The 27,568-nt window shown below is 34.9% G+C and overlaps 1 protein-coding gene across 1 annotated transcript in view; it reads left to right on the forward strand.

Moving 5' to 3' along the window:
• Positions 1–27,568, forward strand: part of EFL1 (elongation factor like GTPase 1) — a 76,829-nt gene that overhangs the window by 10,144 nt on the left and 39,117 nt on the right. The window contains exons 9-15 of the mRNA XM_080626559.1: positions 128–204; positions 304–440; positions 1,242–1,364; positions 3,019–3,118; positions 12,199–12,350; positions 13,315–13,493; positions 14,086–14,221. Of these exons, the coding sequence (XP_080482685.1) occupies positions 128–204; positions 304–440; positions 1,242–1,364; positions 3,019–3,118; positions 12,199–12,350; positions 13,315–13,493; positions 14,086–14,221 (904 nt within the window). The remainder of the gene's footprint in view (positions 1–127; positions 205–303; positions 441–1,241; positions 1,365–3,018; positions 3,119–12,198; positions 12,351–13,314; positions 13,494–14,085; positions 14,222–27,568) is intronic.

A 27,568-nucleotide genomic window follows, 5' to 3' on the forward strand; every position in this document is an offset into this window, starting at 1 on the left:
GTTGCCGCGATTTTGAGTAAAGGTTTTTACATGCTCCTTTAGATAATGGTCAGTTAAAGTGCAGTCTTAAGCCTATTCTAAAAGTGAGGAGTTGCTGATAATTAGCTGTATGTTTATGTTCTACCAGTCAAAAGGAAAGAAACCTTTGTTTGTGCAGTTGGTGCTGGACAACATATGGAGTCTATATGAAGCTGTTATGAAAAGGTGAGATGATCTATAAAGTTTTCATGGGATCTCTTTCCATGCTTGTTATGTATTGCTGCTGTGGGGTTGGGTTTTTTTAATCTGTTGTTTTCTTTACAGAGACAAAGAAAAAATTGAAAAGATAGTCACCTCTTTGGGACTGAAAATTGGTGCACGGGAGTCACGGCATGCAGACCCTAAAGTTCATCTTAATGCCATTTGTAGCCAGTGGCTACCAATATCTGATGCAGTCCTCTGTATCCTTAAAGAAAATACTAGGTTTTGTGCTATTGTTAATTCCAGGACTTCAAAGAGAGCATTCGCATATTTCAGTGTGTGAATTGGTACAGTTTTTCACATCTGTGCCTATGCTAGCTGGACTGTTTTCTTTTTTTATATCTACAATTAGTGTTATATTTCTACCAACTTCATGCTTTTATGCACAGCCTTTTTTTTTTTTTTTTTTTTTGGAAAGTTATGAAACTTGAGGTAGTTTAACAATACACTTTCATTATGTAATTTTATATACAAATTTTAGTGTTTTTCCTGAAGGATAAGCCAATCTCCTTTTTATAATAGTATCTTAGGTCTTTTGCCCATGAACTTCTGTAAGTATCTGGTGTTACGTTTTAGGCATATGCATTCTTAATCCAAGATCAGCCTTTGCTGTTTGTCCACAGTATAGGCAGTCTTCTCATTGTTTATATTATACTATGTTATAGTAGCAATGCACATATTATTGATGTATAAATCCTAATTAGTTCTACAAATTTTGCCCCAATTGTGCTATTCGTAGTTTCCCAGTTGCACATAGGACCAGCCACCCCTACTTAACTATCCCTTCCGCCCTTAGGTAAATGCCAGAAATTATTGACTTGGAAGGGAGCTTCACGCACTGTAACAGAGAGAGATGGATTTTGTCTTGTCTTTTGTTACTGACAGTTACTGCATGAGGTTGATTTAAAGAAATGAACATTGAAAGCATTTGTCTTTCTTTCATTAGCATTCAGTAAGGAAATATAAAGATATAAATGTATATCCTTAGCAGTGTGTTTTAGCCATGGTGTGTAATAAACTTCCCAGTCCTCTTGACATCACTGCAGAGAGAGTGGAAAAGCTGATGTGTGTTGGGGCTAGAACGTTTGATTCTTTGCCACCAGAAACTCAGGAACTGAAGAGTGGTGAGTAGGTGTTTTCCCATTAACATGAAGGTTGCTTCTGTCTTGGTGGTTTTGTTTGTCTGTGGATCATAAGATGTGTAGTAATCGGTGCTTAGGTTTATAATTATTTTATTTGTCATAACTTTGTTGATGTTGGTCAATGAACTGTGATAGTATTATGTCTTATTTTTATGCTCATATATTTTTTGCAATCCCATATATTCATGGATTTTAGACAACTCAAGCTGCAGGTGATGTAAGGTCTAAGACTCTGAGCTTTTTGAAGAATATGAGAATAATACTTGGCTTTAGTTCTAAGTGTAGAAGTTGTTATGTAATTGAGAATTCAATATTCTACCAGCTTCTGTATTAAAATAATTAATTTTTAGCCAGGAGAGGTTGGAATTTGGATTTAATTTTTACAACTATATTGATTAACTAGATTCAGTTTTTGATAATTTAAAATAAAAAGCCTTTTTTGTTGAATTTATGGCTAAGTAGTTTGTGTACTGAAAATAAGTTAGTAAGATGTAGCTTAGCTGTTACTACAAACATTGTCATTAAGAATTTCAACATTTCAATAGCTGAAGGTATAACTTGATTTCTTAATTAATTTGTATATTCCAGAATGATAAAAGATTAACAAATGAAAACAAGAGCTAAAAGACTTCCAGGGCAATAAATAGGTTTTGTTACCCAGAGTGTTAAATGAAGATATGAAATCTGGATACTTTGAAGTCAATGGTAAAACTTATACAACTTCATTGAGATAAGAATTTTATGTCCAGTTCTGGCAGAGTCTCCAGCTTTAACTTAGAGTTCCTCTTCAAGAAGGGTTTAGTAGTGTATTCAGTGTTATGTTGAACTTTGGAATGTCTGTATGCAAAAGTAAGCAATAGGAAGTTTGATAATGACCAAGTCCTGTGCTATAAAATTATAATGGGTCTGGAAAGACTGTATTCAGTGATTTAACTTTGCTATGGCAAATAAAAATTCGTGCTAGGCAGTAATGAAAATAACTTTGATGTACAGGATGGAAGAGGAAGTAGGAGAAGGTGCTTTATTTTCTATGCTATTAGAAGATTTGAATGGCATTGTGTCTGTTTTAAATTTGATAATATGTTTCAAGTTGGATGAAAAAAATAGTTTATGGGTATTTCCTTAGTATTGAATGAGTTTTGTGTAGCTCTTTCATCCTTTCAGCAGTATCCATTCTTGCAGTGAGGTTGCTAGGATTTTTTTGAAGACATGAGCATCTGGATGTTTGCAGGGCTTCCTCCTTTAGTTTGAAAGAGAGAGAATATGTTGAGGTACTACTGAATAATTAGCTTGGTCTTCACGCTAAGCTGTTCTCTGTTTTTCATTCTAATCTGAACGAGCTGATGAACTCAACTTTAGGTATCAAACCAATATGTTTAGTTGGAGTATTTGTAGTTTGTTATCAAGAGTTCTATTTTTATGATTTTGCTAGTTTTATTGTGAAACAGACTTAAAGATATGGGCAGTGTTATGTAAACACTGGGCAGCAATTTTCTACTTTTCCTCTTGTCCTCAGCATATTGTCCTTCAAAATAGGAAATAAACAGTAATTCCTATAAATTTCATGGAAAGCCATAGTTTTGTTTATACTTCTGGGAAAAAATTGTGCAAATTACTTCCTTTTATGTTTCTTCAGCTTTTATGAAATGCAGTAGTGAAGGAACAGCCCCGGTTATTGTCTTTGTTTCCAAAATGTTTGCTGTTGATGCAAAGGCATTACCACACAATAAACCAAGGTAAGAAAGTGTAACATTTAACTTTCTGATCTACATTAGATACTTTAAGGAAAAAAAGTTATGTTGCAAGTGTGCATAGGTTGTTTCAGTCCTGAGAAAATAATTCATGAATTCTTGAGATAAAATAAAATCTTTTCAGCAAGTAGAGATTTTCTGTATGAGACGATTTTTTCATCTTATTAGAATTAGCATATTTGTTGTTGAGCAAACAACATATTTGTTGGAGAATAGTATTTTTTTTCAAATATATCATCCTAATGCATACATTGTATGCAGTTTCTGGATGTTTGGTCCAAAATATGATTGAGTTGTAATGCTTTCTTAGTTTTTCATTGAGGTTGTGTTGGCATGATCATAACAACTCCAAGAAACACTTCCTATTACAATTGGCATAATAACTAAGTGATCATCCAGTCCATTGCAAGTGCAAAATAAAATAGGTTCATTAAAGCAGTCAAAACCTTGACTTTTTTCAGTGAACTGAAAAGTATTAATACACTTATATCTTTTTGAAACAGCTTTTTATTGTTTAATGATCATCTTTCTTTGAGGGATAAATCTGTCTTGATTTCATTTCACTTGACTGCACTGCTTTCAGCTGAAGCCATCTGCTTTTTTACAGAGGAAGTGTTGTTTTTTGATGAGTTTATAAGAATGGGTTTGATCTTAACCTTGCATCCCTCTAAGTCTCTGGAGCATTTTCAATAGTCAATTTTTGTATTAACTGACCATTTCATGTTCTTTTGGGATTGTCAATCTACAGTGAAGTAATATTGAAAATACTTATTAGTCAGACTGATTCTGAGTGTAAATTTTTGTGCAGAAAATACTGTGGATGTAGGAATATTTGAAAGCTTTACTACTATCTTAGGTTCTTCACACACTTCCTAGATTTATTTTGGTTTTTTCATATCATTCTTATCTACGACTCTTCCACAAAAAGTCTTTCTTGCCCGAAGTCTGAGTTCAAGGAAAAGATGTGTTGCACTTATGGATTGACCGGACACTAGATGGTGCACTAGATTTTGCTTTGAGATCTGTCCTTAAATCTATCTGAAACAGAAGTTCTTGCTCAGGTCCTGGTGCAGCACAGCAGTGCCGTTCGTTCTTTGTCTAGATTCCTAGATATATACACTAGTGGTGTGTTTTTTCTTTTCATCTTAGTCATCCCCCTTCAAGAAGGGAACTGTTTTATGTGTGTGGTTATATGTCATGTGTTAAACTTTTATTCCTTTAAAAGAGAGAAAAAGTTCCTCAAATGAACAAAAGAGTATTTTGAAGAAATTTGCCATGTATTGTGGTTCATGATATGTGTATGACCATTTGTGTGACCATTTTAGTGAATGATGCACTCAGTACATAACTTAGGCATTGTTATTTACTGGTTGTATTTTCACTCTAGATAAAGAAAGTGCTGCTGTCAATTTTATTGGTTTTCAGAACGCAAATATGATTGCGTTTATGTACCCTAATGCTTACTGTGTAACAAATCTGTAATTCTGATAGTCTGGTTTGAAAAATCTCAAGCTGTTTACTAAATTGAATGGAGGATTGCAGTTGACTGATAGTCCATAATGCAGAGCTGGTCCAAAAATCCAAATAAAATTTAGATGAGTTAGATTCTGAGATTATATTGCATGAGAGTCTTGTCTATAAAAGGAGAAGACTGTCCTGGAATTCTTTCTAGGAGACTTGGAGGCATATTAGTGATGACTGTGGACAATATGTGTTTTTTCTCTCTGTTTATCCGGGAAATTGAACATTGCAGTGTCTTGCTCCATAGCTGAGTGTAAAGTGTTTCTTGCTGGCCTTAATATTAAATTATTAAATAATTTACTAATTGGCTACTATTAAAATGAAATCACAGGACTTCTTCTTTGAGATAAGAAGTCATTATCAGCACCATGTAATTTTGCTGATGAGGTAGTAGTAACAATTTTGTTTTGAAGTCACAGTTGGATTCCATATTTTTTTAAAAAATAGCAATTATAGCTAAATGTGTACTTCTTGATATTTTAATCATTAATATTCTAGAAGGAAGCAGTTCTTGATTAAATCAGAAAAGGTTAGTTTTAACGAGGAAGGAAAGCTGTGTCCATGAAGCAAAATGTAACTGTTTTAAAAACACAGTATTATGTAAATGTGGTTCCTAAGCATGTTTTGAATTATATTTGCCATTGAATGCTATTTGCAGTTACACAATGAAGATTGTGCTTAACAGAATTGAGTGATGGTTGTGTGGAATCTGTGACATATTTAAACCATCATTCCATGAGGATGCTCCATAAGAATGCCTGAACATAGGGAGGAACAAAGAATGCATACACTGTGTCAATTAACAGGGGTTTTCATGTTTACATGTTGAAGAACATTAATATATATGTTCCATATACATGTTACTTTTGAGAAGCCATAAATGTTCTGATATTTGACTGCTGGACTTGTCTGCTGGGTTATGCATCCTTTTGGAGGGACGACTGGTTTTAAGCATGTTAAATCTGAGATGTTTCTCAAGATTGTGTTTTTGTTTTGGTTTTTTGGTTTTTTTTTTTTTTTGGGAGGGGGCAAGACTTATACTTCCAGAGGGGGACCGAAAAAAAGTAGATCCATGCTCTGTCGTCATCTTTCAGGTAATGTTACCTTTTAGTACATTACTTAAAAGCTGCAAATTGACTTTGCAGTTTTTATAGTTTACCTTATTTCTGCCATCTGCTTATAATACTTCTTAAGCGTAGGCTGGGAAAAGCAAAAAGCTATTCTAAGTCCAGGGTGAACAGTAAATGATAACAAAGTTTGGACTTTTAATTAAAACAACCTCCTTTAAGACTGCTGCTGGCAACCAGTATCTCCTAAGAAGGTGACTTTAAAATTTAATAGATTCTATACTAAACCTGATATGTTTTTGCATTTACTCTTTAAATGACAAAGTTTGTCAGCTGTTACAACACTGGAATACATGGGAAAATAATTTATGGTTGTGTTACAACAGGTTGGCAGCTTATATTAGGTCTGTCTTTGGAAAGATTTGAAATTTGACTTTTATATGGTACCTGTATGCCCCTGAGTTTTTATCAGGTTTTCTAAAGAAACAAGAGTTGTGCAAACCTGTTTTGTTTTCCAGTTTCTTCTGTCAGAACGTCTGAAATAATTTGCCAATTCCAACCAAATCAGATAAAAGTGTAAATTTTCTGAAAGTTGGTGGTTGGACAGAGTAGACAGACAATGTCTACTGCAATGTCTACAATGCTCCCTGATAAGAGAGTGTAGTGTGATCTCCTTCGCTTTAGATATTTAAATACCTAAAACCAAACCCAGTGGGAAATGAGGGCAATACTGGCCTCTTTTGGAGTTATGTAATGAGGCCTTGGTAATTTGATGATGCCTATGCTTATTTATTAAGTATCGCTGTGTGCAGAATTAGGTGTTCATTCAGTATATGCTATTTCTTTCTTGCCTTTCTACCAGTGTTTTACATTGAACAGCCATCTCAAACAGAATGGTTGAGTGTAGGTGTCCTGGGTTCAGCAGTAGCAGCCATTTTTTTTCTCCTTCTTAGTAGCTGGTGCAGTGCTGTGGTTTTGACTTCCGGCCTGGGAACAGCACTGATAACACTGATGTTTTTAGTTACTGCTCAGTAATGTTTACTCTGACCAAGGACTTTCTGAGCCTCATGCTCTGCCAGGGAGGAGGGGAAGCCGGGAGGAAGCACAGACAGGACACCTGACCTGAACTAGCCAAAGAGGTATTCCATACCACAGCACGTCATGCCTGGGATGTAATTGGGAGTAACCTGGAAGGGCTGACTCACTGCTCGGTCAGGCACAATATTATCAGTTGGCGGGTGGTATTAGAATCATAGAATCATAGAATAGTTAGGGTTGGAATTAGGTATTGTATTCTCTTCCCTTGTTGTTTCCCTTATCATTATTATTATTGGTGGTAGCAGCAGTGGTTTGTGTTATACCTTAGTTACTGGACTGTTCTTATCTCAACCCATGGGAGTTACTTTCTTCCAATTCTCCTCTGCATCCCTCTGGGAGCTGGGGGGGAGGGAAGAAGGGGAGGGGGGGTGAGTGAATGAGCTGCGTGGCTGGGTTTAAACAATTACAGTAGGTGTGTAAGTAAAAGCAAGTTTGGCGTTTACGTCTAAAGTTATTAATGACTGCACAAGGGGATATAAAATCTGTAAATTGCCTTACCATTTTCCTCTAGATAAATGGGCAGGTACTTCTTTCTTCTCAGTCAGCTCTATATCAGGATTTCCTTTTTTTTTACTTAGGTGTCACCCTGACACATGGATTTTTTCCCATAGAATTCTGCAGGAAATTATGATATGGTCTAGTGTGACCATGAGTCCCTGCCTGTGGCAGGGGTGTTGGAATTAGATTATTTTAAGGTCCTTTCCAACCCAAACCAGTGTACGATTCTGTGATAACTGTTTCTTTGTTTTGTGATGTCTAAACCAACAGACTGTAGTATACTTCATCTATTTCCTTTCTGCTGTTTCCTAAAACTGTATTGGAAAAAATGTCAGTTATGTGATTTTTACCTAATGTTTAGCTAAAAAGACATTGCACTGTCATCACCAAAAGAAGAGAACATGCATAAAGCTCCAACATCTTAAAGAAATTACTGTCTTCTTGCAAGTAAATTAATTTTTATGTTTAAAGGCAGCATGACTTTCAGTGAATTCAGTGTGATCTGAACCCATCATCTTTCCTTTGCATTAATAGTTTGTTCTAAAGTGTAGTTAGTGGAATATATAGTAATAATGTATGAAATCTGGATCTCTAGCGTAATTCGTGCAATTGTAAGCTTAAGAGAGAAGAACTTGTAGCATTCTGGAAGAGTTTTGCTTCTTTACTGCACATCTAGTATGTGAGATAAATCAAACGTCAGTGTGTTAGTCAAGAGTTTTTGCAAGGCAGTATATGACACGTTCATATGAATATTCATATGAATAACTGAATATTAGTTTCATTATGTATTTTAGAATGAATGGCAATCACTATATAATATAATAAGAAACAGTTATCGAGTATTCCCCTTTGCGGGAGCTCTGTAAGACTGTTGTATGAAATTTTCTGTAAATCCTGATTTGAATAATTTTCAGTTGTTCATTTTGTATATACATGATAATTTGTACTGTGAATTGCCTAGTGCTTTCAGTTGCAGTAGAAAAGATAGGATATAATCTTAGTAGGTGTACAGAAATTTGTGGATGAAAAGAGGTCCATAGACATAGCAGTTTAATCCAGAAATTAATGAGCTTCAGAAAGATTTGGAAGACCACTGGACATACTCTGGTCTGACTTGTAGCAAACATGCACCACTTGCGAGAGTTGTCCTTAGGGATGCTGTTGTCGAAAGTCTTTGAGTGCCAGATGGTGAGAAGAACAGCAGCCAAGGATTTAACTAGAACTTAATACTGAAGAGCAGAGCCATGAAAAGTAATCCAGGGGATTCTCCATAAATTACTTGGATTTAAAAATGTTAACAGAAATTACCACCTTAGTTTCATGAAGTCAAGCACATGTCCATGAATTTAAACTGGTAAAAATACAGAGAGTATTCTCAGCCACTTGACAAACATTGTTCATGGTATGGAAGATCTATCACAGACACTTGTTGATGGTAATATCAGTCTTTTGGAAATGAGTTGATGTTCTGACTGTGGTGTTTCCTTTTTAAAATGGTCTGCAGATTAAAGGTTAAAAAAAAATAAATATAACTCTTTAATAATGAAAAGCTGTTGTATTTGGAGAGTTGATTGCATGAAGAAGTTTAGTTGTAGTTCAGTTTGAACTAAATGAGTTATCCTGGGGAATGTGGGAATGAAGAAGTAGTCAGCAGTAGCTTGCTTACTGACCTGGAATCTGATGCATTTCATCATCATGATGCTAATAGTATTTATATTATACTCTTTTCCTCATTATTATTACCATAGCATTTGTTTACCACATAGTTGAGGTTAAGATGAGTTAGTCATAATGTGGTTCTCCTTCTATGTCAGCTCTATTGCTTGTGCTTGGTTCACATGTGTGGTGTCTGGGTGTGTTTTTCTGGAAGCAGGGAATCTCTCTTTCTTTCTGCTTCAGAATTTTCATTTACTGTTTTCTGTGTGACTGCTGGTCCCATTTTTGTTCTCCCAATATTATGAGGCAGTAGAACCTTTTTTACAGAGTGAGAAAAGGGAAGGAAAGAAATATGGCAGGGAAGAAAAGGAAAGAATCTTTCTTCTCATTTGGGCAGCATTTGTTCAAAATTGATTTCCCTTCTGATTGGTTTTGCCAACAGGAGGAACTGAATAAATCAGGGTGTAATTTAAAACTGGGTTGTTTTTTGTTTTTTTTTTTTTTTGTAGATCCAGTGCCTTACATGCATTAATCTTGTTCTGTGATCTTGAGTGTGCTACAATTCTGTATAAAGATTTGACAACATTATCTTTTTGTAGTTTCTAATGATACTATCAGGAGTGTCTCATTTTATAGAAATTGATTCTGACAGAAACCAGGATGGAAGTCTAGGTCGTATCTACTAGCTAAAGTCTCACCCCCATTCAAGCTGCCTCTTATCAAATTGAGAATATAATTAACTGTGCTTATATATATTGCAATTTATACCGCTGCGTTTAGAATTTTAAGGTACCTTTGACATATTAGGGCTGACACCTATATATAGTGATAGTTTTAAAAATACTGTAAAAGGGAAAGAAAGCAAGCAAACTTTTTCTTTTACTCTCAGGATTATTTACATAAATGAAAAGTATTTTTGGACAATAAAACGTGTTGGAATGCATACATATGTCCTCATGTGTATAGTATGCAATCATATATAAACTGCATTTATGACACACTTGACTGTCTCATCTGTACTTCCCTATCAATCTTTCTCCTCTGGGAATTTTTCAGACATTCCAAACCCTTAAATAGCTTTGAACAGCTGCCCTCAGGAAAAAAAAATCATCATAAAGTTTTCTTCTCCACCATCTGCTTTGCATTTTGTATTGTTAAGCCTTACTCTCTTCTGTCGTAAAATAAACAAACCAAACAGAAATACAGCACTGCCCCAAATTTCAGAGTTACATATTCTTAATTCTGTCACAAAGATTCTTTAAGAGATTATTTAAAAAAAAAAAAAAAAAAAAAGTTGAGAAGTTTATAGTGGCAATTTTGCCTTTTCCATGATATGTAATGTATCTATCCCAGGTTCTGAGTTCTGAAAGCCTGTGCTTCAAATGGTGACATTTTATTCTGGGGGCCTCTCTTATTTTTAGAGGTTTTTTTTATTTATGCATAGCTTTCTTACTCTTTTGAGTTGAACATTTTGGCTCAAGGTGAGCATGATAACTATGTTGAAGGTGATTTCCTCAAGTGCTAAGAAGAAACTTTAGATAATCAAATGTCTCAATAAGCATTTTAAATTAAATCTCTTGCAGAATGTGTTGTATCCAGAAAAGTATCCAAATTGTGGTATAAAAATATCTTAAGGGCAGTGAGTTGGTCTCAGCCACATAATCTTTTTAAATCTTTCTGCTCCCAGTTAATCCAGTTAAGGGTAGAGTAAGTCCAGTAAGTATCTCTACTAGCTACACATAAAAACTTTGACCTTTAAATAGTGTTTGCTTCCCTTTTGGGGAGTGTGGAATAGTTGATATGGGCATATGATTCAGTTTTTTTTTCTATTTATATGCCTGTTCTGTTTTCTTCCTCTTATCATTACTAGTACTACTATTCAGGAAATTTTGAACTGTTTTTCTAAGTGTGGAAATTAAAGAGTGGAAGTAACTTGTCCAAGTAAGGACACATCATGTAGATGGGATTTTGCTGTAGGATTGCGTTCATTTTCTTGAGTTGAAGTCAAGATCTAAGACGTTGTAATTAGTTTGTCCAGTTGTGTTGTACAAATGCATGTTTTATTATAGAGAGAATTCTTCTGTTTCTTCTCTCGAGGTAGAACTCCATTTAGAATATTCATATAATGTAAAGAAATGCATTGATTATTATTTTGAAAAGAAATTATTCATTAATGCTGGAAAGCAATATATATTTATAGTGCTTCCACACCAAACAAGCAAGCAAAAATTGGAAGCATTGTAGTTTCATGAAAAAAAATTATATTCATAACTTCATTATTTTTTGTGCTTTTAAGCCGCAGTGATACAGATTTTTTTTTAATATAGGCATCTGACAGCACAGATTGAATTACTAAACAGAATAGATTATTCTTCAGAGTATCTGTGATGATTATAGCAGGAACACAAGTTCAGCTCTTTCATATGGGAAATTAACGGAAATGGTGGAGGCATTGGAAAGAGAAGATGTGAAATCAGTTTCCTTGTTTGGACTTTAGAAGATAATCTCATATCACAGTTTTTGTGATATGAGAAAAAAACAGGATTTCAGGCAGTGCTCTTACATTTCATGTATGTGTAACTCACTTTGGATAGGAATTGCATCAAATATTAAAATTATTTTTTGTTGTTGTCTCAATTTTTAATCTTTTGTCCTTAACAAAGTTAATAGCTATGGAAAGGTAGCCTGCAAAGGCTTTTCCCTTCATTTGAAAATATGTCATAAAGAGTACTTTAAAATAACAAAGATACCACAAGTAATTTAAAATGGCAGTATTTTATCCCTGTGTATTTTGAAGAAATGCTTGGTATTTTTTTGTAACTATCTTGGTATAGATAAGCTTAGATTAGTACGCTGTATTCTTAGTCTTAGCTGTCATTCTAAGTCAGGATAGCATACTGGACATGGCGGAAAAAAGTTTTCGAAATTGGCTTGGATCTTTTCTGAAAAAGTGATCATTCACACATCAGTGGGTGAAACTTGATTGATTTTAAAAAAGGAAATAGAAGTTTAACATGGTGGCCTCTTCCTAATCATGGCAGAGGAAGAGTTCGCTAATATTAGCTGAGCTAAAATACTGTGATATGATACTATAGTATCATGGGGGCAAAAGGCATTCTGCATGAATCTTTACTTATACCAAATATAGTATTCTAATTATTGTGATTTAATTTATTTTAAAATAAATTACATTTCCAAATACTAATGTTCTAAAATACAATGTAGGCCTTTAACTCAAGAAGAAATAGCTCATCGGCGTGAACTTGCAAAACGAAGGCATGCAGAAAAATTGGCAGCAAATCAAGGAAAGGAGCTGTCGGAAAAAACCCTGGATGAAAATCCATCTGAAGTAACTGGGAACACTGGTGATACAAAAGGCATGTAATATTCGGCTATCTGTTTTTATCAGAGGACATTTCATGGTAGTATCTAAGCACTGTAAACGAGCTGAGTACCTTACAAAGAAGTATCCATATGACAGTCCAAACAGTTCAATAGATGGAAATGAATGGCAAGTGAGGAGGGATTTGTAAGAAAGCTTGTAATTCATAAATGCTCTAACATTCCATGGACACCTTTTCCTATAGCTTGGGAATGTGCTTGGTCTCAGTACTTAGAGTCAATGAAGATAGATAATGCTTGAAGGAGCTGCTCTGCTGAAATACGAAGTCATATTCAGTCTTAAGTAGAAGGGTCACTGATTGCCTTTTGACCTTGTGTATGGGGTAGAAAGATTCAGGTTTGTTTAGCTTGCTGCTAGAACCTTCCTATGGACATTTTACTAGCATGCTTTATTCCAGTATAACCTTTAATTCCTCTAAGCTTTTATGAGAGTAACTGTTTAATTATAAAAAAAAAAAAACAACAAACAAAAAATATTTAAAAAACAAGCAGGCTAATAACAAATTGGTACGAAAGCAGAGTATGAGCAACAAGACTGACTTACGAGGTACACTGATGGGGTTTGGTCTCTTCTGCCAAGTCACAAGCAATAGGACAAGAGGAGCTAATGGTTGCACCAGGGGAGGTTTACATTAGATATTAGGAAAGCTTTCTTCACCAAAAGGGTTGTCAAGCGTTGGAACAGTCTGCCCAGGGAAACTGTTGAGTCACCATCCTCTGAGGTATTTAAAAGGTGTGGCACTTAGGGACATGGTTTAGTGGTGGACTAAGTTGTTTTTTTTTTTCCCAACCTAAATGATTTTATGATTCTATGTTTCTTGCTGTCTTTTAAGGTGTCGCCAGATGTGATATGGTAATATCTAATGGATTTTTCTTTTTCTTAAGATGATGAGGCAGAAACTGGTTTTATACTTCCTATATTTTTCTAACTTTGATTAGGTGAAGAGCAACAGCTCACTGGTCAAGCAGAGAGTGTGACTTCAAAGGCAGTGAAACAGGAAGCAGACAACAAGGAGTCTTTCATTGCTTTTGCTAGAGTGTTCAGTGGTGTGGTGAGAAAAGGGCAAAAGATCTTTGTTTTAGGACCAAAATATGATCCTGCTGAGTCTTTGCATAAGGTAAGTGGTGACAAGGAAATAAAATAAAAAGAAGTAAGAAATTCCAAAAAATATCAAAACGATTGTGGTAATAGCTAATTGTGCCTGCAAACTCCTTGTAAACCCTAACTCTTCCAAAACAGTTCACTGTTGTATTAGCTAACAATAAATCCAGTATGTGCATACTTTGATTCAAAGAAAACTTGCGAAGGAAAAAACAGTACTTTGGGGAACAGGAAGGGGTGTGTAACAGTGTTGAAAGAAATGATATTAAATGTTTTGAGATTGTGACCATAGAAGTTCATTACTTATGAATTTATTTTGAACCATTTGTTTTATCAGTGACAATGAAAAGTGAACTAGGGGTAGTAGACACCTAAATTATCAAAGAAAGCATTATTTTTTATTTTCTTTGTAGCATTCGCTTTTTTGCCACAAGACTTCATTTTTGGAAGGGGAAAAAAATACAGTATGTGTTTTTTAATACTTTTGTAATGAAAATGCTTTAGAATGTATTTCTTAGCTTTGGAATGCAAAGAGGTTTTGAGGAAAATTGTTTTTGTCATTATTAAGTGATAGATATTCAACACTGGTTGTTTTACTCTGTATATAGCTGTCATCCCAGTCTTCTGCCACAGATGATCTGCCATTAGTACCTCATATGACTGCCTGTACATTGGAGAATCTCTACTTGCTTATGGGAAGAGAACTTGAAGATCTTGAAGAAGTACCTGCAGGAAATGTTCTGGGTAAGATATAACTAGCGTTTAATTTCCTAGAAATGGAATCCTTATATCATCCAAAATACACTGATTTATTTTTTTTTATCTGATTAATTATAAGAAAAATAAATCTATGAATGTTTTGAGGCATGTTGTGTGTCAAAAAATGAAGGCACTCTAATTAAACTGTGATTTTTGTGAACTTTGAATTGAGGGGGGAAAAAAAATGTATAACTACGAGAAAACTAGGGATTACATTAGCCTGTTATCTTCAGGTTAGAATATTGCCAGGTAAGCATTGCTGCTAGGAATTGCCAAAGGCAGCAGTAAGGTCTCTTATTTTATAAATTGCATGGGTTATTTATAATACTTTCCCAACAGTGGAAATTCTGTAATACAACTTCTGTAGTGAGCAGATAATTGTAGTTTTATTTATGATCTGCTTGAACTATGGTACTAAAAATTATTTCTTTTATGACTGTGGCAAATTTTGCACTTTCTCCATGGACAAGTTTCAAAGTGGTAAGTTGTCCTAATCATTGAGTTCTGCTCTTTTGTGCCAGATTCTGAGCTGCTTTGCTCTAGAGTACAAATAGTATTCTTTACTGGCTTTTTCCGTTGTTTGTCTTTTTAATATCAGAAGTGGTGTTTAAAACTCAAGAAAGTGTAAACTTTAAAAATTATTTGATTCTTTACTTTTTCATTGAATAAGACTACAAATTACAGGAAAAGAGAATATTTTTATTATTTTCATGTCTATTGTCTGATTTTTAGAAATGTAAATACATAGTAAATTACCAATAGGTGTGCTCTGTCAGCTCTTCAACTCTGTCTGGATTTTGTAATCTAGGCAGTTAACTTGGTTGCTTTTAGCATGTGCTTGGCATTCAGAACATAAGTAGTTAATTAGATTTATTTGGAAGCTTAATATTTTAAAATTCTCAACTGTACCTTACTCTAGTGTGATGCCCAAGTTGACCATTTTCAGTATCAAAATGTATTAAGTATCTGGTCTCATTACTTCAAAAAGTGATTAAGAGTTAGGGAAAAATAGAACTCTGTAAAGCACTGCAGTAAAAGTGAAAGGATGTTGTCTTTGTCCTTGCTGAGTAATAAACACTTCTGGAGCTGCCTCCTGCAGATCAAAAATATACTGTGAGAATTTATATTGTCTTTAATGTTAAGAGTTGGAGCACATTTCAGGAAACATTTTTGTAACCAATTGATTCTACCAAAAAGTTGAGAGTAGTCTCTTCTGCCGAAGGCTGCTCTTCAGTGGGGTCTAGCTTTTCCATAATGAAAAGTATATTACTTGAGTAATAGCAAAGTGCTAAATGGTGACATAACATTTATCATGTTTAGAAGAATTCATTGGAATTTTAAAATCAGAATTAAATTGGAGTCCTTAGCCGGACTACCTTTGATTTCATGTCTTTTTACCAGATCATTGTTTAGTCTCTTTATATATTGACAAAACGGGCTTTCATTTTTACCTAAAACATACAAGCTCAAGTATATGTGTTTTTTTTAATCTGATGTAATTTTAAAGAACACTTAAAACTAAAAGCCCTAAATACTTTCTTGTTCATTTGTTTCTCCAATTTCCCTCTGAAGCTGCAATTTATAAAAATTCAATGAACACTTTTACTGATGTGATGATGATTTATCACACTCAAAAGAAAATGCAATGCATTTAAAAAAAGGTAAGTAGCGATAGGACAAGGAGTAATGGCTTTAAACTGAAAGAGAGTAGATTGAGATTAGATGTTGTAAGGACATTCTTTACTGTGAGAGTTGTGAGGCGCTGGCACAGGTTGCCCAGAGAAGCTGTGGCTGCCCCAAATCCCTGACAGTGTTCAAGACCAGGTTGGACGAGGCTTAGAGCAACCTGCGCTAGTGGAAGGTGTCCCTGCCTGTGGCGGGGCGGTTGGAATTAGATGATCTTTAAGGTCCCTTTCAACCTAATCCATTCTATGATACAAAAGGAATCTGTAACAGTGGTGATGCAAGATACCTACTATTCCAGTTACTAGCAGTGACTTCTGTTTCAAAAGCCATTTATCTTCCAGCTTACAAGCATACAGCAGTGATTTCTTTCCAGCCATATAAGGAAATTCTGTTCTGTTCTATTCAAAAACTATTCTATGATTCTATGAAATTGCTTGTAGATTATCTGGTAAATTAAGGAAGCTTTTCTGAAAACTCTGTAGTTTCAGTCTGTATGATTAAATTATTGCCATGAGGAATACACAGTTCATTGTAACTGCTATTTCCACTTTAAAACTCCTGGTATAGGAGGTTTTCATATTTTGTTTCTTCAGGGTTTGTTGTTTTTTTTTTTCCTATTAATTATAGGTTGTTTCTTACAAGGAAGAATCTGCTTGGTCCTAGTAAGCAGCCTTTTTGGTCTTTATACGTGCTTATACAAAGGTTTAATGATCAAAGACATGGCTTGATATATAAGTTGTTTCACTGAAAATGGGAAGATTTCACCCCTTATTCCTTGTGTTCAATTAGTATTTCTATAAAGTACTAATCTTTTAATTGTTAAAAATCTGAGAAGCTTGTAGTTTAGATATTGTGAGGGGAGAAGATAATGAAGCATACTATATTTGAACTACAAAGCTGTTACACAAACAGAACTCAAGAGCATCCAGCAGAAGAGTGATACTATGTCCCTGTCTAATATGCATAGCCATTCTGGCAAGCTTTGGAAAGTTATTTTCTTGTATTATTCTGAGTTCTGGGAAGTTAGGAGAGACAAACTGCTTTGCATTAGTTAATTTGTATTGCAAGTTTGCAGCTGAAATGTTTCGTCAAAAGTATTTGTCAAAATGCTTTAAGCAGCGTGTAATTTTCATGTAATATGGCAAACACAAAGTACTGCCTCCTTCCACATAGCTGTTTTAGTTGACAATTTTTCTTCTTTATAAGCTCTGTATTACAATTTTTGTAGTCCTTGAGAGGAAATATGATTTAAAACAAATTAAAATTTCTTGGAGACCAACCATAATGAAGTCTTAATAAATCTTCTTTTAAAAATTATTTGTTAGACTATTCTATGAAAAGAGTAAAATTCTTGTCAGGCAAAAGCACCTGGTTTGTAGAATTTGTAATTTAGAAGCACTATGGATTTTTCCACTCAGAAAACTAAGGTGGAGTATGTGAACAAAATGCCTTCTGAGGAGAGAGTACTGTCTTATTTCCACTTATTTTTCCCCTGCACTTATGTTAGAGGTCCTGTGCCAGCAGACTCTACACTTGTTAACTGGTACTATGAGGTTCTACTTTATACTACTTTGAATGAATAGAGACCTTGCAGGAGGAGAATTTAGTTGCTGGAGCAGCAGATAATATGAGATACACTAGATTAGGTACACGCGCTTGGGTTCCGAGTGCCATTTAAATTTAGTTGAAACTGCTGAATGAAAAACATGATAGTCATTGGAATGGGCCCATGAAAGTATCTTGAGGCTTGATTTGGGAAAAGTGTTGAAATACTGATTCAGAAATAAATCATGTGTCTGATGCACTGCTTCAGGAATGCTTTATTTTTCTGTATCGTGTCACAGGCATTTTGCATGGTCTGCAGTTGCTGAATTTGAACTACCTTGTGGTCATCAGGTCTGAGTGTCCTGGGAGTGAGAGCCTTGTATTGCAAATGGTCCAGCTACATGTGCTACTGGAGTGCTAGCCTTCTCTGTATCACTCTATCCTTTTTAAGGGCCATATGCACTTCTGTACTGGCTTCACTGGTCTTGCAGGTGGTCTGATGCCTTATTATCTTGACAAAAATAGTGTTACCTGATTTGTAAATTCTAATGAGGTATTTCAAAATCATGCTTAAATTCCAAACATAGAAGTACTCTGTGCTTTCAAACATTAAACATGACAATTACATGTGTCACCTAAATCTGTATCTTAAAAGCAGTTGAGAGCTTTCAGTTCAAAGACATCTTGGGCACATTTTGTGCTCCTCTTTTGAAACCTCCTTAATATCCATTGGAAAGAAAATGTTGTATCATAGATCTTGGACACAAGTCTATGCCCTGTTTTGAAAGCACTGTCCTCCTGTGGCTTTAAAAAGAGAATCAGTACTTGGAATATAACTTCCAAAGGCTGCTTGACTGATGTATCATTGCATGTTCTTAGTGACGCTGTAATTAATACTGACCTGTGTTTGCATAATCCAGTGCTATCCAAATAGCCAGCTGCTGTAATTGCGCCACTCTCCTTAAAGGTTTGTCCTTCCTTACTGTGACAAAAATATACCAGAGAAGGAGCTTGATATAGACACCCATCTGGCTATCCAGGTGTGTTTAACTTCTTTAGTTTATTGTTATGGAAGCTTAGGTATTTGCTGAGATGCCCTCCCTTGTAGTTCAGGGAACACTGATGGTACTGGAAGTTCCTGCTGCCATGCAGGCATCTGTTCCATATGTGTTATATTTGACAGGAAGTGAACCCTGGCTGTAGCGTTAAATTCATTGATCTCTAGTTTAGTTATCATAGCTCTTATTACTAGTGCTTAATTTCTCTTACAAAAAGGAAAACTGTAAACGGTCCAGTCACGAAATGTTAGTTGATTTAATTAGGATGTTGTATGTAGGTTCTTGTGATTGCAAAGTAGTGTTAGGTATCATGTAACAAACTGTAGAGGCACACAAATAGAAAAATAAATGTTAACATAAACAATTTTTATTTTCAAAATTTTTTTTGTTAATAAAATCGATGGGAAGCAGAATTTATTATGTCATTTCATGAATGAAAAAATGTTCCTTCTTTACCAGGAGGGAAAACAATAACTTAAATTGAAACAGTGTTAAAGGGAGATTATTGTGGGCAAGTTTTAAATTATTTTGCTTATGATTATATCTTAAGAATATTTTGTCTAAATCAAAATGACTTCTAAGTAAGTCTCACAGGTAAGTCTGTATTCTGGGGAATGCAAGAAGTGGGGACGTTTGATTCACTTGCTCCTATGCAAGAGTTTCTCCATATATATATATATATATATACACACACATATATGTGTATATGTATATACACACACAGACTTGGTTTTTTAGACATTTATTTGTTTAAACCAGGCAAAGTACAAATACACAAAAAGCATCATTTTGTAACACTTGTTCTGATATTTTTGTCGTTGAAGACAATAAAAAGAACTTAGTGGTTGATCCCCAAAGTGACAAAGGAAAAATTAGAAGGCAATATATGAGGAAAAAGTAATCTGGGCTCATAAGTAAAGATTGAGCAAGTGTGTGCCTTCCAGATGCACACACATTATTTTTCTTGTTGCTGTCCTATAATTGAAGACAAAATGCCTTTTTATATATATATATATATATATACAGAGAAAGGTGGGAGGGTGCAGTAAAGATAACTGTTGTTAAAGGTAGTATAAAAACGTACTGTAAATGGGCAAGAAGAAGTAGTGTTTTTATATGATGCTATCCTGCACAGATGAAAGGCCTAGGATTCCCATACTGGGTATTGATTATTATTTCTAAGTAATTAAGGAAACGCCAATGTGGAAACAAAGGAACATGTTTCTGAAAACACTGGTTTAGGTACTTGCTTAATTACAAGCATGTTTAGGTACTTTTATAAGTGAGTAATGTTATGTTGTTTTGGTTTTTTTTAAACTTGGTTCAGTGCTGTGTTTTTTCTGAATAAATAATTGAAGGATCATAAAGTGATACTTTTTTGTTAATTGTAATAAAATTTATCTCTAGTCATGTTGCTTGTGCACTCATGCATGTGCACACGCTTGAGTTCAGTATAACATGCATCTTAAAATTGACATGTATACTTGCTTTTTATTCTCAAGTGGCACAATAGCTTTGTGTTTGCTAGCATACAAACCCCAGATTTTTTATACAGCTGCTTGAATGACTGTTTAAGTGTTTTTGTGTTTTGTTGAATACTGTTAAAAGCAAAGGTTTTCCCTTACCACTGTAGTGCTTCAGTGTAATGCTTATAGGAAGCTAGACCATTTCCTGAATGTAGCAATGTGAGTATCAAGTGTTCTATCAAATTAAGAGCATTTGTTTCTTTAACTTACCAAGTGATGTTATAAAAAGCAGGAATCTAGAAGTCACTCCTGTTGCCAGCTCACTATGAACTGACTTCCTACATGACAGACTGCTGTGTACCTTGGGTTTTCCATTTCTCAAATGCTTGTTTTCCCATTCAGTGTTCTTTCATGTTTTAATTATTTATAAAGCACTAACAGATTTTTTGACATGTTAACAATATGACATGGGAAATGTAGGTGATTGCAGATTCATACTTCAGGATTTTTTGTACTGTTCTGAAGAGGAGTGCCATACACCTGCAGTTAGCGTGAAGAGCTGGTATGAAGTAGTGTAGCTAACCTCATTGCAAGGTGTCTGACAAGCATTTTATTCCTTTAGGACTTCATCGAACAATTTAGGAGCTTTTAATAAGCAGCCTCTGTTAAGAGTAAAGAGCAGCTGCAAGCAACGATGCCATTTTAAATGCCCAGAATGGCTTTTTAGGACTGATGCCAACTAGCAAGCATTACCACCTTATGTGAAAGGCTTAGAAGCAGTCCTGCTGTTGCACCAGCCTTTTATTTCTGTGCAAACATTTGGTGGGCTAATTTCACTCTCTGAATCAGTAATGTGATTATTAAAAAATTAAATAGCCAGCTTGAAGTGATTCCAGCTGCAGGGACTGTCTCCTCTCAGCATGCTATGATCAGTGAACACAGGAGGGCAGTCTTTCTCAAGATTGTCACTGAAATTAGCTTGAAATAGTGAATGAAACAAAGAAAACTCAAACCTTTGTCTCCAGCTTTGGAACACTTACAGTTTTTATCACTAACTGCCATCTTATAACCCCAATAAAGTAACGTTGCATTTTTAACTAGTTTAGTAATCCAGCATTAATCAGGAAAAGGTATATAATTGAATAGATTTTGTTGCTGAATGACATTTTTTCTCTGTGAACTGTTGAGTTTATCTGATGTTATTGTATCTATATTTATTTCCTACCCAATTTCGTGTTTTATGAATAGTTAAATTGTTAAAAAAATTAAATATGTTCAAGTTGTTTCTTTGGGCTAAAGACAGTAGTTAATCTGTTGTTTAGGCCTCTTCAGTGCTGGAAAATGAAACCATTTTCTTGACTCTATTTTTGCTGTAATGGCCTTAGTCCCTTTGCAGTACTGCTTTTTGCTATGTGTGCTGCCAACAAGCAGGCTGAGTAATTTGTATTGCTTATTGAGCAATGTAGCATAACATGATGCACAGCTAATGAACTAGCATCAAATGAAATTAGAAGTGTATTCTGATGATAATCTGATAAATTTCCTTTACCCTATTTGCCTTACCATTTCTGCAGTTTTATGTGTGATTCCATTCCAGGGGATTTGACTTGACAAACTTTATTGGAAAAGAAATAAATGATTCATTACCTTATTTTCAAATAAATACCAACATATCACTGGAGAGGAAAAAATATGACATGTCCTAGGTCACAGGTAGAACACAGATGTTGTTGACCCAGCTATGTTTTTTGGAGGAGGAAGAATACTTCAAGTGGCTAATAGTTTCCTTATAAAATCTTTTTAAATTGGGTGCTTTTTTAATCTGTATTGAAGAATTTAAATTGCTATTTCAGTAGCTATATTTTTTTTCTATTTTTCAGACTGTAGCTTCTTAAGACTATAAAAGGAATCTTAAGTGTAGTAATTCTTTCTGAAGAAAACCACTTCTAAATTCTCTAGTGCTTCTGGAATGTTCTTTGCTTTAATTTTCAAGAGTTCATTATGAGATCTTAAAAATGTGTTTAGTCTTGCCACTGGAATAGAAGGGGGTTTTTTTGTATTTAAAAATTGAACCTTATAATATTACTGAAGCTAAAGTCATAATACATTATTCTAGCTAAAAATGCCTCCAAGTTTGCTCTTGACCACTGCTGGGTTACACTGTAAAAAAATGTTTTTGAGGAAAGGAGAGAATGCAATGAAACATTCTGTATCAGTTTTAAAGCAACTTTAGGTATTATAATCTGTAAAATCTGAGTTGTCATGCAAGAAAAACTACATTTCTAAATAATCTTCCAAATGTGAAGCAAACACTCCTGATTCTTTGGGGTTTGTATGCAGACAGGTGCTTGCTGTTGCTTGAGGTTTCCTGAATAGTACCAGAAGGAAAACTGCCCAGACTTGTCAGTGTTCATTGTTGCTACTTATATGCCTGTGGACAGCAGTGGGACTAACAAGAATCAAGATGATTTCATACCATTGCTGCTTGCAGAAACTCACAGCACAGCAGCAGGCACATGCTCTGCAGCTACTTAATAGAAAAGATCTAGAAAGAGACTGGAAAGAGGGTTTGAGGTGGAGGTAGTTGTCTCTGTCACTCCTTTGTTTGCTTCAGAAAGAAGTTATTTTTGGCCTTGGGACTTCAAATTTATTAGATGCCTATTATTACACTAATATACATTGATCAGAATTCAAGGCCAGTGATAAAGGAGATTGATTCCTTTTCATTGTACAAGTGCGGAGAATTGACTTTTGTAGTCATTGCCTCTGCGCAGATGTTACTCAGCCTTTCAGAAGCTGTTTGTGGGTTTACATCCCAGATACTAGCTGGCTTATCTCTAAAATTTCCAAATCTTCTGTGTGGGTACTTAATTGGGTGGGACTTTTCAAGTCTCTTTAAAATGAGAGGATGGGGATTTTCCCCAGGATTTCCCAGTTACTTTCTTTAGTCAGGATCAGTGTATTATTTCTAGTCTCTGCCTTTCTGAAACTGAAAATATCCATGTGTAAATAAAGGGAAAACAGTTACCTACATAGCCAGCCGTATTTATTACTTGGTTTATGAACTTCTTGTTTCCAATACTGTAAAAGGAGTATTAACGTAGTTAGTATCACCGATGTAAAATGGTAATAGAAGTCTTATGGTGAAGTTTTAAGATGATTGGCTGAGCTCACATCTGTAACGTGTTTGGGATTTTTTCCGGCATACTCTGATACATCAATGGTGATTTGGAGAAATTACCTCACATTTTCATTTGAAGAGCCTGAAGACTACCCCTTCCCCCCTCCCTCCCCCCAGCCCCCATTACTTGGGGCATGCTGTTTTCTGTGATGTTTTATATTTTTTCAAAATCAGTTTCCTCCTTAAAAGTAGAATATTGTTTAGAAGGTGGCAGTTTGTAGTACAGCCGTGTGCTCTCTCCTTTCTTATGATGTAGTTCTAATGGGAACCATCTAACTTGCCTTGGTTGATTGAAAAATCACTAAATGAAGTTCTATGATAGATGAACCAAAGTAACTCCAGTTTTGTACTCAAAGTTTTTAGAATTCTATGATTCTGTGAATTCCGTTTCTAAGAATATCCTCCCTGTTAGTGCTGCTATGAAATATTGTACAAAGAAGTGGGAAACATCAGTTCAGGGATGAACTTGGATACTAGGGCGCTGGAGTAAATGGTTAAGAGATTCAGCAAGCATGCCTAATTTGAGGAATTAGTGTTTAAGGTTCAGTTTTCAACACAGGTGTAAATTACCTGATTTAACAAGGATCTGCATTTAGTTTGTATAATTAAACCTTTATTCTCTCTCTACAAAATAGTATTAGGCTTGTTTTCTTACTTCTGAATGAAACACACTGGAGAATTCCGTTTGCAGAAGTAGTTTGCTGTAGAACTCAAACTTTTAGAAACGGTTCAGAGAGGAACACTTCATTTGTTTAATATGGCCATGGGTTTTTTAAAATTCAAGCTGGGAACGTGCATTGTCATTTCAGGAGCAGGTACAAAATAATCACTAAGCACAAATGGGTTTGAAAATACATGCCTTAATACATGTAAATTCATGTATAGCAATTCAGACATAAAAAAAGACACCATAAATCAAATCTCTTTAAGAATGTGTGCAATTAGCAATGCAGAAAAGAAGTTTTATTCTTAAAGAAGTGGAAGTTTTGCAGTGTTTTTTATGGAAAATACATCTCTCAGGCTACTGTGATGGCATACTTGAATTAGACAGTGACATTTCATTCTGTGATTCTATGATTTTTGAAAAGAAGTATGTACTTTTAATCATCTGGCTACTCCTTTAGCTCTTCTGGCCAGGATAAAGTTCCAATTTATATCAGATGAATTAAATTTTTCTGCTTCATTGCAAAGGTAGAAAATTCGTGTTCTAAAAGGTAGTTGTAAATTGTAGGTATTTCTCACAGTATCAAGTCATAGTATAATTCAGGGCAGGTAACTAAATAAAAAAGAAACTGGAATACTGTCTCATAAGTATCAATTAGGCTAGACTTTTACTTAAGTGGGGAATTGCACTAAAGTGTTTAAAAACTTATATTAAATCATGACATTATTTGTTTGGATAATCTTTGTTTTCTGTGTCTTAGGAATATATTTTACATGCATCTCTATTCCTAACATAGGTTTTCTTGTATACGGTGCTGTTTCTTTATCCTTTTGTTGTCTCAGTCAGGACAGTGTGCTTTTCCTAACACATCCTTAAATAACACAAACTACCTGTCTAGATAATGTTATTAGTGTGACAAAGTATTTTCATTTCTGGTATTTATCAGTGCTCAAATATACCATGTGTAACTTAGAGGGTGGAGAAGAAATTTGGACCTAGAAATTACAGTTTAGTTGTCTCAAAACTTTATCTTCTCTGTGCCCAGTAGGAGGCACTGAATGAGTGATGGATAGAAGTTTTTCTAGGCGGTCTAGGTTTTGTTGGTTAAATTGAGTTTGTTGCTATTTTTGCGTAGTTCTTGATTTCTGGGTAATTTCTCTGAAGTATTACCTTTTTCAGCTTTAGTACTTCAGGAAGTTATTCTCTGTGTGTTTTTTATAATTCTTTGGAATTTGCAATGCTCTCTATTTCTGTATAATCCATTTTTGAAGGTTATTGCAAAAATGAAGCTCCTCTACATGGCTTTGATTGAATAAGGCTTTTCCCCCATCTTTATAATTAAACCAAATATCCTGTGAACAAAACAATCCTAAAGTGAAAAAAGGTGGTTTCTTTATTTTCTTTGAGTTTCAGTTTCTCATAATATGGACACAGCTGATAAGGATTATATTTTTGGTTGAATATCACATTATTTCAATATTCAGGGCATCTGAATTATGGTATTGATGAGGATTCCTTGACAGATTAGAGTAGTTAAAGAGTTGTCATGTAATTTTCCATATGTTTTTCTTACAAGAAATGGGAATAGGAATGAGGTAACTTGTTTTATCCTTTAAACTGTTTTCTTATTCCCATTTAATATGAAGCCTGAGGGCACCATTTTTTATACAGTACAAAAATGTGTAGCTATTTCAATTTTGGGTAAAGATCTCACATGGATTCACAGTACTGTCAGTGTAGTGAAAACTTTGGATTATGGTTTTTAATGTGCATTTCTTCATGCAGAAAATCTGCAAATGTTTTGAATCCAAATTAATCTCACAGAGTATTCTGAAAGCCAAAAATCTGCAATCAATGTGGTGCCTACTTATTAGCTCAGCTTAAAAATACTGTACGGGTTTCAGATGCAGTGTAGTGTTAAGTAAAGCCACTGTCATGAAAACATATTGTTTAGCTTCCTTTTTGTTCTTTGATACTTCATTTGTCCTGAGACAAGCTACTGTTTTGTATGACAAAGAGATGGGAAAATTCTTCTCTGAATGTTTCCATAACTTTCATAGCTACATGAATTGCCTTCTACACAGAGTAATAACCAGGCTGTAGAAATTCAGCTGGACCTTCCTCAGCTGTCTTTGGAGTGTTAATATGGCTCTGAAATCTACCCTTCTTCCACTAAGCTCCCCACCCCAAATGTTAGCGTGAACCTCCTGTTTTCTCTTTGAATCTCTGCCTTTCCTTCTGTTGCTGTACCTCAGCTTTTAATTTTGACTACCTTAGTTATCCATGTCAATAAAGTAAAACTATATGAGAATATTTTAGTTAACCACAACCTTAGTAAATGCACAAGCTCTTCTCCTAACTGGCATTGTTTATGCAATATAAGCCACTAATCCGAGAGAGCAATTTGTTTGAATGTGTTTTAACTTCCTGCTGGAGCACTTCTGAGCTGAGCCAGGCCTCCTGTGTAACAGGGAGGGGACACATGCTTCCACACCCGCATGTGAAGAAGTGCTTGTCTTATTGTATAGTAGACCTAGTGCCTGTAATGTACAGCATTCTTGCAATAAATACCATCTGTGGTTGTGAAATGCCTCTACTTCTACATTTGAACTAGCCACAAAAAAGCCTTTTTTTTACTTTATATATTTATGTTTTGCTCCCATTTTCTGTTGTCACTAAAATTTCTTCAGGGAGTTCAGAAAAAGCAGAGAGGAGGTTCAGTGAGGGCATGGGAGTTTGGGTGAAGAAGACCAGTTTGGAATCAATTTTGGACACATGCATGGTTACAGAGAATCAAAATCCTTCGTAACAAATGGGAAGGTTGCAAAGTGAAGAGGTTATTAATAAAGGCTGTGTTTTAGTAAGTTATTTTCTAAATATTTTCTCCAAATTTTGATGTTGTTTCATGCTTCACATTAAATTGCAAAAATGTTGTGAGGGTTGTTTGGCCTGTATCAGGGTGTGAGTCACGAAGTTGGCTTTGTCTGGTTTGTGAACTGTGGGGGGGAGTTAAGGCAGAGCTATATTTAGGAGTATCAACTGATGTCAAACTGTGAAGCACTGCTAAACAGCAGTTTTAAAGGGGCAGCACTGGATAGTTAGGTTCAAAGTTCAGGTTGTTTGTAGTAGTTTATCATTTAGTAAATAATTGGAAAACCTGATGTTTACTAGAAATATTATTCTGCAGAGGCTGCAAGCCAAGCAGTGAGTTTCAAGTCCATTTGTACTTATCTAGTAGTAGCTATTCTAATTTCATTGTCAAAACTCTATGAATTGACAATAACAAGCATAGATAATACTCATAGTTACACCTTATGTGTTTCAGAATATGAATTTATAAGAAACTGTTTATAAAGAATTGTTTAATTCCAGTTACAGGTAGATAAAGGTAATGTTTGAGGGTCTGTTACTATTCAGTTTTTGTCTTAAGATGCAGAACAGCTGCTAACTTGACTGTTTTTTGACATTTTGCCTAATATTAATTCACCTAATTTGATAGCGTTTTATATTGCCATGTTTGGTTTTAGGCCTGTCTGTGTGAAGACAGTGAGATTGCAATAGAAAAACTGCAGTAAATTTCAAGACCCCAGTAAGGATGTGAATCAAAGCTTTTCCTCACGGAACAGAGATTATTTTTGTCATCTTAATGAATTTGAAGTGGGCAGATTTTTCTAAAGCACTTACTGTTGGTTTAAGCAAACTATTACTGACTTGAATGTGAGCAGATCTGAG

This window comes from Psittacula echo (assembly GCF_963264785.1).
Source record: "Psittacula echo genome assembly, chromosome: 10".
In the NCBI taxonomy this organism is placed as follows: Eukaryota; Metazoa; Chordata; class Aves; order Psittaciformes; family Psittacidae; genus Psittacula; species Psittacula echo.